This window comes from Lactuca sativa, chromosome 1, assembly GCF_002870075.4.
Source record: "Lactuca sativa cultivar Salinas chromosome 1, Lsat_Salinas_v11, whole genome shotgun sequence".
NCBI classification, from domain to species: domain Eukaryota; kingdom Viridiplantae; phylum Streptophyta; class Magnoliopsida; order Asterales; family Asteraceae; genus Lactuca; species Lactuca sativa.
Window position 1 is genome coordinate 95,695,509 of NC_056623.2, and position 13,584 is coordinate 95,709,092.

Genomic DNA, 13,584 nt, shown 5'->3' on the forward strand with positions numbered 1-13,584 from the left:
CCTACTCTAGCATGCGGATACATCATATCAATGTCAATATCACATAATATATACAAAGGTATTTTGGGAAATCACCGTTCGGGCGCTGACTGATCGTACACACATCTCTTGCTCTGCGTTTTTCAAAAATCTTTTACTTTTTGAAATTACATCTCAAATCCTCAGTTTGAGTTCAAATACGCCCGAAGGTGTACTCGAATCCCTCAAACCAAGGCTCTGATACCAATTTGTAACACCGAAAATTCAAAGCAGAAAAGTTTTTTTTTTTTTTTTTTTTTGTATAAAACATAATATCATTAATATTCATAAAACACTCCTTTTTCTGGTTCTCATAAAACAACCATTTAACTGTTAACATATCAGCACAAAGTTCCCAAGATCAACATATAAAAACTCCAACGTGTGTGTACGGATCAAGCCGGCGCCTTCCCGCGGTCGTCACTAGTACCTGAAACAAATAACATCAACACTGTAAGCACGAAGCTTAGTGAGTTCCCCAAAATACCACATATAACACATATTAGCCACTCGAGGCTGTAACTCTTGTGGGTCCGTGCACCCACGCCCTGTGAACCCTCAGGTTCTAGCTCTGATAAACATGCACCACATAAAATCACATAGAAATCATGCAGTACTACACATAACATACAACATACAAATACTCTGTCACATAACTCTGGTTACCTACTCAAGGTAAAGTATAGTGAGAAAACTCACCTCGTGTGTCTCTGTAACTCGAAACCCTGAAATCACTAAACACTCGATCCGCCGGGCTGAAGTTCACCTATAGCACAACACATCCCTAATTAACACTCTCTCAACCTAGAGTTGATCACACTATAACAATTAATCTTGGTCAACGCTGGTCAACGGTCAACTTTGACCGGACTCGGCGAGTGCACTATGGCGACTCGGCGAGTCCGTGCGCATGCACCAACTTCCCTGAAATCCTTCCTCGACACGTCGAGTATTTCTCCCCCAACTCGGCGAGCTCCACCTGGCACGAGTTGTGGGGCCACCACGACTCGACTCGCCGAGTCCCAAGAGCAACTCGGCGAGTTCCATTTTGAACTCAGTCCCCTGACTCTCCCAGACTCACCGAGTCATTTCCCCAACTCGACAAGTCCACTCGCTAAGCAGTTGACGGGCAACCTTCATCCGACTCGCCGAGTCTGTTCTTCGGACTCGGCGAGTCCATGCCATGCACGAACTCAAAACGACTTCTGAGGTCAGATCTGTCCCACAAATTCATAGATCTGGCCTCCCCAAGCATGATAATCACGTAAAGTTTGAATCTTGACGCACATACAACATCTACATGGTCCAAAATGGTGATTTAACCCCAAAAGTGGCATTCCAAGCTCAAGACTCCCAAAATGACTCATAAAGCTCCGAGGGTTAAGGTCTCTGGACCTCTTTGGGTCCAGATCCAAGACACAAACTCGAAAAGGGACCAACTACCCCACTCAATCAACCTCTAAAAGGGTTAGAAAACCCTAACACTAAGAATATCACCAAAAAGGGAAGAAGGTCCGAGAATCATACCTCAATACAGTCTCTATGAGCTCAAGGATCACGAAAATCGCACCTCCTTCAGCCTCCTCTTGCCTTGAACACTTCCTCCTTGCAACAACACCCACAAAAGGTCAAGATTAGCCTCTCCTTCCTCACAAACGCTCTAGATCTCTTTAGGGTCTCTCTCTGGGGTTGGGTGAGTGCAAAGTCGGCCATAAGGCCCTTTAAATAGGCCACAAGTCCGGAGACTTAGGGTTTCTCAACACAGCGCAGACTCGCCGAGTCCATGCCATGGACTCGCCGAGTCCAAGCGCGCAGCTTCGCTCCAACCCGCGTCCCTACTCGGCGAGTCTGAGCCCTGACTCGCCGAGTCCCTCTTATAAATGAACACAATTAAAATCATTTTATACCTGGTAAAAATCCGGATGTTACAATACAAAAATCAGTAATCACGGATACCTGTCAGCATCGGAAAACATCGGGTTTTTCGGGGAATTCAATACTACTAGCTCGAAATTTTATAACTATAATACAAAATACCCTTCATATATATGTTTTTGAAATCATTCATGCATCAAATTATGGATCTTCACGCTTTGATAAACAAAAGTCTTTTCAGAAAATATCGGATTTTCTGGGTTTTACAAATTATACAAAATCATTTTATCACAACATTGCTTATGAACTCACCAACATTTCATATGTTGACGTTTTTCCAAAATCACTTGTATTCTCAAGTAACAGGTAAGCGGAAGGGTAATATGAAGTAATGTTAGGATGTTATGTTGTTGAAAACACTCAAACAGTTTATGTTATGAATGTGTAATGTTAAAACAATGTACTTGATGTGAACAATTTCAGTTGTAATATATTAATGCATGGTGATGTTTATGTTATGATTCATGTATATTCATTGTGATGATATTTAATTAAAGTCACGCGAGCCCTCGGACGTTTCCGCCGTCTGGTTCGGGGGTGTGACAGTGAAGCTCTAACCAAATTGACCGGTAAGCTTGTAAATACCAGTTAGGATTCCAAAGGGCAACCTTCAAAGGTGGAGGAGGTGGAGAAGACCACATGCGAGGATAACCAGTTAACAATTTAGGCCTACAAAAATTTGGTTTAAGTAGTTTTTGATTTTAAGGGTTGTAAGACAATGTTACTATATGTTTTTTGTGGGTTTGGTGGGCAACCCCTTAATGATATGGTTGTTTTAATATTTCTTTGCATGCTTTGTTGAATTGCATGGTTGTAGTAGTAGGATTTTTAAGGATCCTTATAATCAGGATCCTAAGGAGTTCAGGGTTTACAAGAACTCTCAGGATTCGAATAACCTGAAAAAAGTTAGTAATCCATTTAGGATCCCAAAATAGTTGAGATCCATTTAGGATAAATCTTATATCATTATATAAGAAAGACAACTTTTGATAAATACCCCCAGAAGTCAAACTGGTCAACCCTTGGTCAAAGTGAAAGTCAACGGTCAAGGTCAACAGTCCATGTTGACCCAACTCGTCGAGTGTAGGCCACCGACTCGTCGAGTTCTTCCAGAACTCGAGAAATTGTGAAAACCTTAGTTGAATCGCCGAGTTTCCAGACAATTCGTCAAGTCCATGCGATGTCAAAATATCGGGAAAAACCCTAACTAACTCGTTGAGTCATGTCCCTGACTCGTCGAGTCCATGCAGAACCAATACAGGCAATCTTCATCCAACTCGTCGAGTTGGCCATGCAACTCGTTGAGTCCTTTCAGTCGATTTCTCATTCAGACGTTTTTAAGCTACCCCAAAGCTCCAAATTGCAGATCTAACCTCATAGGGCATGGTTTCCACGTAAAGTTGCAAACTTTACGTACATGCAAGGTCCTAACTGCCAAAACCAAGCTAAGGGAGAAGTTTTAGGTAAGGAGAAGGTCATAAATTGCCCATGACTAGAACTTTATGACTATATGGGGCTAGAGGAGTCCAGATCTGAATTAACAACCTCATATCATGCCCAATACCAAAAATTACTCCACAAATACTAGAAATCCCTAAACCTTTGCATGAAGAGATCTAGCTAGAGAGAAATCAAGGCAACGAATTGTTACCTTCAAGATGAGGCTAAGATGAATTAGAAATCAGATCCACAAGCTTCTCTTTGCTCCAAGCTCCTTAGACTTCAAGATTTCTTCACAAAATCCACCTTCCAAGCTTCTTAACACACAAAAATGAAGAGTAGGCGCGATTAGAGTTTTCTGAGCTCAAGGGGGACGATAAGGGAGTTAGAGGGAGGCTATTGACCCTTTAAATATGGTGTAAAACCCTGGAAATTAGGGTTTCATTTTCCAGCTCCTACTCCTCAGGTTGGGGTCCACCAACTCGTCAAGTTGACCTCATAAATCACGCGGCCTGATCCACTTCTACACGACGAGTTAGGGCATCCAATTCGTCGATTAGGTTTAAGAATGTGACTATAAACTTTAAATTTGTATACCTGTGAGTCGGGGTGTTACATTAATAATTGAGACATAACCCAAAACTGCAAACCTACAATACTTATCTAATGTCCAAGGTAAAAAAGGACAAGTTAGCCTTCTAAGCCCATTAAAATCCTAGGCCTAATCCCATGGATCATCCAAGGTCCAATATGGGCCCACCATTAGAAGTGGCCCAACAACAAGAAAGTCCATGGTCCAGCCTAACAAGCAAGCCCAAGGACTAAGGCCCAAAAATCTCCCCAAGCTGGACTGGGACGTACACTTGGCGTACCAACTGGTACGTGCAGCGTACTCGACCAAAGTGGGTGGATCGCGACTGGGATGCAGTACGTGCAACGTACAGGGAGTTACGCCTGACGCACACACCCCTCATGCAAACTAATGCAAAAAGTCTTAATGCCTTAAGACCCTATAACCAAAACTTAGATCTGAACCCACTAAGACCCCTAAGGCCATAAAGTTGTAAACTTTATCCATTTGCATGGCTACAAGAATCCCAACACTAAAAACCTAGCTTATTTCACCATTTTCTAGACTCTAACTCTTGGATGGGGACAAATCAAGGTCCAAGCTTGCATCTTTATGACTTGAGATGCCTAAAAACATCTTAAAGGACACCTTGAAGGCTTATGAGTACCTCATACTCATCAAGCCCTAAACTTTGGGAACAAAAAGGAATAAGACAAGGCTTAACTAAGATCTTAAGGAACATAAGCCAACTTTGGAGCTTTATACCTCCAAATGGTGCACAATAAAGAGGAGATATTGGATCCAAAGTCTCGAGAGGAAAGCTTTCTCCTTGAAGCTAAAAATGCTCAAAATGAACAAGGGTTTGCAAAGAGGGTTGATATTGGGATGGAGGGTGATAAAGGGGAAGGTATTGGGGCCATAATGGTGTTTACATAATGCACAAACCCTAATTATTAGGGTTTTGGTCTGAACCACGTACGCTCGACGTAGCGGAGTATGTGCACCGTATTGGCACAGGACATAGTACGCTCAACGTACCAAGGCGTACGCCACGTGTACTCGAGCAACACCAAAAGTCACAAAATTTTGACATCGGGGACCCTTCTTGCAACAAATCAAAACTCAAGGGTCCAAAAGCAAACCTGAAAAAGAATAAATGTTACGTTTATTTATTTGAACCGAAAAATCTAATCTACTCATAACCTAACACCTAATTCCACCTATGTCCACGACGAGACTTAAACCCTCAACCTCAAAGAAGGAGAACACCACCTGATATTGCTGGGCTAGAAGCCCGTTGGTCATTACATTTATAATTCCAACCCTTCTGTAGCACTGTTTCTAGCATTTATGGCCCCACGTGGCCTCAACAAGTTAACCTAAGGTTAACTCTAATATTTTTAGAACTATTTGCAATTTAATCAAATTTCTAATCCAAGCATAATTGTTATTTCCTTATAAGATTTTGAATTCTTCAAAATCACTGTAATATATTTACTTATTGTTGTTTCATTATTTATCTATTTTATTTTATTATTTTAAGTAATCATTATTTATTTATTATTTTCCTTAAAAGGCCAAAAAATTTAAGGGCCCTAACCTTAAACTAGATGTTACAATATATGCACTTTTTTTTTCTTTTTTTTTTTTCGTTTTTATACACTTTAGATAATAATAGCTGAAAAAAAATGATAATAGTAGTAACCAAACACGAAAAATGTATTTTATGTAGGCAAAGTATTTCAATTAACCAGACATATAATTATCATAAGTTGAAAATATAGGAGTTACAAATAAATATTATATACGATAAATTGTTTATTTTGAACCATATTGAGTTTGATGGTCTCTATTATTATAATTATAAAGATAACAAATAATCTATTCTAATAAATCAAGATCTATTCTGTCGTATGTTAATCTCTTATACGTTTTGAAATTTTTTGCGGCATTTTTGAAATAAATAATATCCATGTGTCAATTTTTAATTTTAATTTTTTTTTAAAATTAAAAGCCACATAATACGTATTATACTTATATATGTAATGTATTAAATGTAATAAATTGTAATGAATATATTTATTCTTTCCTTATTTCGAAATTTAAATACATAATATTTATAAATTGATAATTTTTTTATCAATCTGTACTACACGAGTCTCGCATCTGATAAATAACAAATAATAAATAATATAAACAACAAAAAAAAAAAAAAATTCAAACAACCATTTAAATATAAACCAGAAAAGAATAATGGAGCGACAATACCCCTAAATATACATTATCAAAAATCAACAAAGATATGATATTGCTTTTCATGAAATGACATTTATTCATTAAAGGATATATTTATTAGTAACAAATACACAGGTTTAAAAAACATGCAACCACTACATGCCTATTAATAGCATGCAACGATCAAATTAGATTTAATAAGCGAACGTTAAAATTATTATCAAGATACTATATTTGTGTAAATAATTAACCTAAAATGATAAGATATGAACTGTCAAAAATCATTCGTATTCATCCTCTTGCATAATTTTAAAAAGTTTTTAACTTAACAGGCCACTTACTTGGATCAATGGTCTCGTCTTATTATAATTTATACCATGCATTCTGAAATATCAATTTAAAACCATGATTAGAAAAAAAACAAAAAAATACAAATTAACTATTATTTTATTAGATTATATGAGAGTAAAATACAAAACCGGTCCATGTGGTTTGGTTAGAATAGTAAGTTTGGTCAACCTTTAAAAATTTGACAATTTACTTCTTTGTGGTTTGTACATCTTGAATCAATGGTCCATCTCTTTAACCATGTTAAAAAATATCCGTTAAATAAATATACAATGACCAATATACCCTTCATTTTGTTATATTATTGTTTTTTTTAATTATCAATTAATTATAAATATAAAGACTCAACAACCCACAGCCAACCCTCCGTTCGTTCGATTAGCTTATCTGATAGCACTTCTAGTAAGTAGTAAATGCCATTGGTAAGAACATATTCATAATAATTGTTTTCTTTCTACGCAAACATAAAATATAAAAAATTCCTAATAAACAACTTATTTTCAGACACATGTTCTTACAAAATATTAACAAATCAAGATGAAAAACATACTCATAAAGTTTTAAAGCAACATCAACTTTGTTTTATACACTCTAGCAATAAAATACATGAAGAAACAAGAAATCATCAATGATTTAACAATTTTAGCAGAGTAGTAGTTTTTTGTAATTAAATGTCTCGAGCTATGAAAACGTTAATTCTTATTTATGAGAAAACTCACTATGATCATAACCATTTCTAATTTCTTATGATATGATATATACAAATGTTTAATGACAGCTGATACCAAGCTCACCAAAATTATTGATCGAGACTTAAAGCAATTCGATTATTGTTATTATAGACATCAATTTTTAATGAATATCACCAGACAATAAATTGATAAGAAACTTATTTTATTTTTGGATTTTACCTTAAAAAGGGACACTATCAACAACTTTGAATGATCGTTAACATGTGATAGAGATGTTGAGTTAGAGGCGCTGAAGAACGGATCTCACCATAAAGGTTTGGGGTCACCATTGATGTCGAAATTTGGTCTAACGATCAAGTTAGTGGCAGACGATTGATGAAGGGAAGCCTTGATGTGTCAATGATGGTTGGAAGTGAGTGGCGGCGATGAAGGGAGACGAGTTGGTGGTTGAAGCGATAAAGTCTTAGAGAGATAAATGAAAATAAAAAAGTTTTATTCTGATAGATTTAGTTTTTCTTTTTTATGCTTTTTATTTTTGTTATTTACAAATTTGGTCCATATAGTTTTTGTTGACCTGGTCCAAGGGTAATTTGGTCATATTCAAATAGTTAACCGATGAAATCTTAGTTTTGACCATTAGGACCAAACCTTCAATATCTACTAAACCATAAGGGCCATCTCTATAATATATTCAATATCATATTTTACTACTTTGACTATGGAACAAAATCATAACCATAGTTGGGCTAGTACACTCAGGTGAATAGTTAATAAACTACTCCATTTACCAGTGTGGTTGGATATTAGCTGTCAAAAAGATATATTATTCCAAATATGACGTCATCCGACTTTTTTATCGGTATTTTTGTTTGATTATGCATTTAATTGCTCTTTTATAAATAGCCACTCAAAAAAAGTCTTTCAAAATCCCCTTTCCCCCTCGACTCCTCTACACACACTGACTCCTTCCCCTCGCCTTCCGGCACCGGACATCTTTCCGGCGAACGATTATTTGCTTTTATTTATACAAACTTCGTAAAACTAAATCAAAGCAAGTTAAAGTTTGTGTATCGGTTTAATCCGACGCATATTGATGTATATACAGAAGAATATGATATGAACAGAGGATCGGTTATGAAAGTTTGTATCGGTTATGAAATGCACGCCGGAATTTGAGACGTAACAGGTAAGTTTTGGTTAGTTACTTTTGAGCGAAGTTATGCTTTTTGTTATGTTTTCTGTGGATATTTTAGTCGTTGTGATTTCGTCAATCGTTCGTAAATTGCAAATTTGCAATTCATATACTTGTTGTGTTTCATATTTTTCGTAATTTATGTTTTTTGCGTTGTTAGTTTATCATATTTCTATCAGAAAGATGATTACTTGAAAAAGAAAAAGGAAAGTTGAGAAAATTTAGGATCGATTAGGGTTTTATGGAAGGTAGTTTCAGGTTTAGAACGTTTCTGTTCTAAGTCTAAACACTAAAGTCCACAAGAATTTAATTTTACTTTTTTTAACACGGAATAATTCCAATGGTGCTCTAGTTGAGTCAAGGATGATGATTTATGTTCTCCAACACTGTGTTCTTCATTTTTTCAAAGAAGAAAAGCAGAGAAAAGCAAAGAAAAGCTATTATTTGATATGTGTTTTCATGTTTTCATGATGGGTTCTACTGTTACCTATATATACTAGGCTCTACTTTCAAACATAGATTAATATATCATCAACTATGATGATATATCATCTTTCAATATTTAATTACAAAGATGCTATCAAGGGACCCATGCTACAATATAATAATGTCCAATACCTACGTTTTCAAATATTACGTCTAGCATGCATAATGACAAGTGTCCTTTTAGAAAAAAGACAATAGATTTTTCTTTTGGATATATGATATATAGCAGTAAACAAATGTCAAATACAAAGATAGTACAATCATCCTGAGAGTTTTTTTAATGTCTTGTTTGTTTTTTCTTGTTGAATTGTCAACCTTTTGATTTAATGTTACTTGAAACTTTCTTACTCTTTTATATAAATGAAATGAAATGGAACTCTTTTTCTATCCTAATCACAGCTTCTAGGAACTTTACATATGTGTTCTTTCCAATACTTTCATATAATTCTCTATTATTAAATTTTCTAATACAATTTGCAAATATTTAGTCATATCAAGACAAAAAGAATAAGAGTAAGTGGTTAAGATGATGGAACACAAAAGAAGTCCAGTTTCTGTTGAACAAGGGAGCCTTACTTCTTTGACACCAAAAAGACACAAAGCTGGTTTATCCATCTCCTCCAAGGTTAATAATGTAATTTTGTATCATTGTATAAATCTCTCATATGAGAGATTTATACAACATTTAAATACATAAATAGTTAAAGATTTCATCTTTTACTTCTTGATTTTGTTAATAGGAAAGAAAAGAGAAAGTTGGTGAAAGAATTGCAGCCCTTCAACAGCTTGTTTCACCATATGGAAAGGTACACTAAAATTTTATAAATTCAAATTACTAAAAATAGCAACATACTTTTATTTATTTATACCTCATTATTATATATTTTTGAAAGTAGAATGTCTTAAAAAGAAAAAGTTTGAAAGAAAGTCTTTTAATTACAGACAGATACAGCTTCTGTACTACTTGAAGCAATGGAGTACATACACTTTCTTCATGAACAAGTCAAGGTTTGACCACTTTCAAGTTTGACTATTGGTCAAATATCTAAAAAGAAAAAATATGGGCCCCACAATGAATGATGCTAATGTTATTTTGTTTCAGGTGCTAAGTGCTCCTTACCTCCATAGCAACTCAACAAATGAATATCAGGTAAGAACCGAGGGCATTTAAGTCTTTTGCATAAATAAGAGAACTAATAAACAGTACACAGTATACAGTACACAGATGTAAAATTTTTGATGTATGATCGTTTGTAGGAGTTAGGGCCGTATAACTTGAAAAACAAAGGGTTGATTCTGGTCCCGATTTCGTCTACAATGGGAGTTGCTAGTAGCAATGGAGCGGATATATGGGCCCCAATCAAGACCAATTCTGATAATCGTAGAAAACTAACAAATATGATGTAGATTTCTTGGTTAGGGGGAGGATATATATATATATATATATATATATATATATATATATATATATATATATATATATATATATATATATATATATATATATATATATATATATATATATATATATAAGTTAAATATCTAGAAGATAAATAAGAAATTATATTCATAGGGAATGTATTTATTGGTGGTTCTACATTTGTGTTTCAACTAAACAAATGTAGGTTGATGAATGATGGGGTTTTATTATATATTGTAAATTGTAGTTATCTCAAATGGAGATCGATTTATATATATGAGAAGCATGTTATCCTATATTATTAGAAAAATTAAATCATCGGATAAAACAACTTAAAAAAAAACCTGATTTTTCTTATTAGTTCTATGCAAGGTTCTAAAAATCGCAAGGCTTGACTTGGCGGCGAGGTCAAAGTTAAGTTATGCCAAGCCTTGGCGAGCCATGATCTTTTTCAAGGCGTGATTATTTTATTTACATTAAAAGAGATAAATCATATAATTATTGAATTGTATCAAATATATGAAGTTTTTAGAAGTGTTATTTTAATATTTAATATAAAAAAGTTAACAAAAACTCAATTATTTTAGGCCCGACAAAAAAAAAAAAAACCAGAAAAAAAAACAAAAAAAATCGAAAAAATCTGTGCCTTCAAAAAAACTTGCGCCATAACGCGATAAGGCACGCCTTGACACGTTATTTGAGCGCCAAGCTTAACAAACCCGCCTTGGACGTTTTCGTAACGGCTACACCACGCTTTGCGCCTTTGCACGCCTTGAGACGTGTTATGGCGCGCTTTTTAGAACCATGGTTCTATGTGTGTGACTCGATTCATACCTTAGATTAATTTATGTGGAAGTAAATGAGTTGAATTTGTTTAGTTGATCCTAATCGCCTTTCTACAAGAACTCCATCGTATTGAAAAAAGATGTTCAAATTAGAAATCGATTTATTTCCATAGAAAAATCAATACATTCTTTGAAATCTACGTAACGAGACGACAACATAAACACAAATTTAATAATAGTTCATCATCAACATAATTGTAAGTAAATGTTGGGGATGATTTATTCAAACGAGGAAATTAATAATATTTCATCGTCATCAGAATTCTAAGTAAAACTGTAAAAGTTGTGGATCAAATATTCAAATGAGGATGCGTATTCAACACAAAATCTTCTAGCCTTCTTATCAATGAGGAATGAGTGGGACTATCGATTGAGCCTTTCGGCCAAGCTGTACTTTCTTCTTACTAACAATAGTGGCCGCTGCAGGCGCTGCGCCAGGTGTGAAGGGAAGAAAAGGTGGTACCACAATAGCGGCTGGCGCAGGTGCTACGCCCGGTGTGTATGGAAAAAAAGGGACAGGCGTTGCGCCTGGTGTGAAGGGTAGATAAGGCGACAACCTAGGGGCAGGCGCTGCACCTGGTGTGAAGGGTAAAAAAGGTGGGAACCTAGTGGCTGGCGCAGGCGCTGCGCCTGGTGTGAAGTGTAAAAAAGGTGGCAACCTAGTGGGTGCAGCGCCTGGTGTAAAGTATAAAAAAGGTGGCAGCCTAGTGACTGGTGCAGGTGCTGCGCTTGGTGTGAGGGGTAAAGAAGGTGTTTGACCGTTTGTTGCCCAACAACAAGTGCTACTGTGACCCGAGCAACATGGGATTCCTTCCACCGTCGTTGTTGTCGTCCCCAAAAATAGAACTACCAAACCAATCATAACCACTCCCATTTGATGCTTGTTACGACTTCCCATTATCCTTTTTGTTGATTACCTCTCTTGTGGTTAACCTCTTTATATTGCATACACAATTGTAAATTAGCCTATATATACACATGTAACCCGTAACCAACATTCCTTTTCAAGATTGTAAAATACTATGTTCATTGGTATGTTCATCCATGTCTTGTATTTTTCCTTTAATGTTAATGGAGAACAAGAAAGCTTGATTTATGAGAAAATGATGTTAAAAGAAAGCGTTCTTAGAATTTAGAGGTGTTTAAATATGCGACAAAAATGATCGTGACGTATACTGCGTTTTGTAGTACTTGAAAAAATATAACTTAATGTTATTACGAGTTTATGATTTTTAGGGTAAAATAATTAGATTTGTGAGAGCGTATACTAATTACTAGAAGCATCGTACTACTTGGAAATTCTCTATATATAATTGTAATCAAATAGTTACGTCATTTTGGTTTCCGGAATCATGATTCATTTTAAATACACTTTCGAATACATATTTGTACTTGTAGCAATGAGCAATAACGTAGGAATTTTAATAAGTTAATTAAGTCTCGAGCCAGAAAAAAACCCTTATCGTTATTATAAAGATTTTATATATATATATATATATATATATATATATATATATATATATATATATATATATATATATATATATATATAATAAAAAAAATTAGTCCTCAATAAAAAATTTGGTCCTTAATAAAACATTAGCTGCCGACTTTGTCACTCCCTCAATACGACCATGCTTATACATCATCGTTCTTACATCAAGGTGGAATGTAAACACAGAGAACTGCAGCACTAACTTTTTCCTAGATTATAAAACTAATTCTTATAAAAAAAACTATATAAGTATGTTTAGATTCATAAAATTATTATGTGTGGCCCATTAAAATTTATTGAGGAGTTCAAGAACATCTAATGCAAAAAAACATAAATGTATCAAAAACAAATAGTATAAACATGTGTTTTTCCATGTATTGTTTCATGAGACAACTTTTAGAACATTTTACCACAATGACACCGGCCCCACTCATCAAAGCCATGAAAAGGAGAATCATTATTAGATCTACACATGAATGTTTCATTCCTACCTATCGAAAAACCAAATTTCAACCGGTGCAAGAGAATATTTGATATACCACTTATTGAATATGATAAAATGTCGGATCTGGGTAAAATTTAGATAGTTTAATACTACAATTAGAACTTAAAAACATATGATTTGCTACTGTAACATATGATTTGTCTCTCACTGGCCAGATAAGAGGGTAGTCTGACTCAATTAGGTCTGAATTCAATACTATCAAACAATCCATAAGCAATGTTTTAAAACCCGGGTTTTTAGTTGACCCGGTGTGATGACCGGTTCACGGGTCAACCGGTTCAACCGGTTGAACCGCCGGGTCAACCCGGTTTATGGTCTTTTTCTATTTTTATATATTTTTACTTTCATGCATAATGCATAAGCATATAAAACTAATAATTTGATGTCCACAAAGTTTAAACA

General features: G+C 35.0%; 1 protein-coding gene across 1 annotated transcript; it reads left to right on the top strand.

The window, feature by feature from the left end:
- The first annotated feature begins 8,150 nt into the window (after window positions 1-8,150).
- Window positions 8,151-12,227, top strand: LOC111885970 (transcription factor bHLH153). Its single transcript, XM_023882208.3, has 6 exons — window positions 8,151-8,425; window positions 9,406-9,542; window positions 9,658-9,723; window positions 9,860-9,925; window positions 10,020-10,067; window positions 10,175-12,227. The coding sequence occupies exons 2-6, from the start codon at window positions 9,444-9,446 to the stop codon at window positions 10,322-10,324; spliced, it is 429 nt and encodes a 142-aa protein (XP_023737976.1). The 5' UTR covers window positions 8,151-8,425; window positions 9,406-9,443; the 3' UTR covers window positions 10,325-12,227.
- The last annotated feature ends 1,357 nt before the right edge of the window (window positions 12,228-13,584 follow it).

What these genes read in the sequence shown, in the direction of transcription:
- LOC111885970 (XM_023882208.3), top strand. Translation starts at nt 9,444, where the DNA reads ATGATGGAACACAAAAGAAGTCCAGTTTCTGTTGAACAAGGGAGCCTT. An exon ending in GTTTATCCATCTCCTCCAAG is followed by an intron (nt 9,543 to 9,657) that starts GTTAATAATGTA and finishes TTTTGTTAATAG; the next exon opens with GAAAGAAAAGAGAAAGTTGG. An exon ending in ACTCAACAAATGAATATCAG is followed by an intron (nt 10,068 to 10,174) that starts GTAAGAACCGAG and finishes GATCGTTTGTAG; the next exon opens with GAGTTAGGGCCGTATAACTT.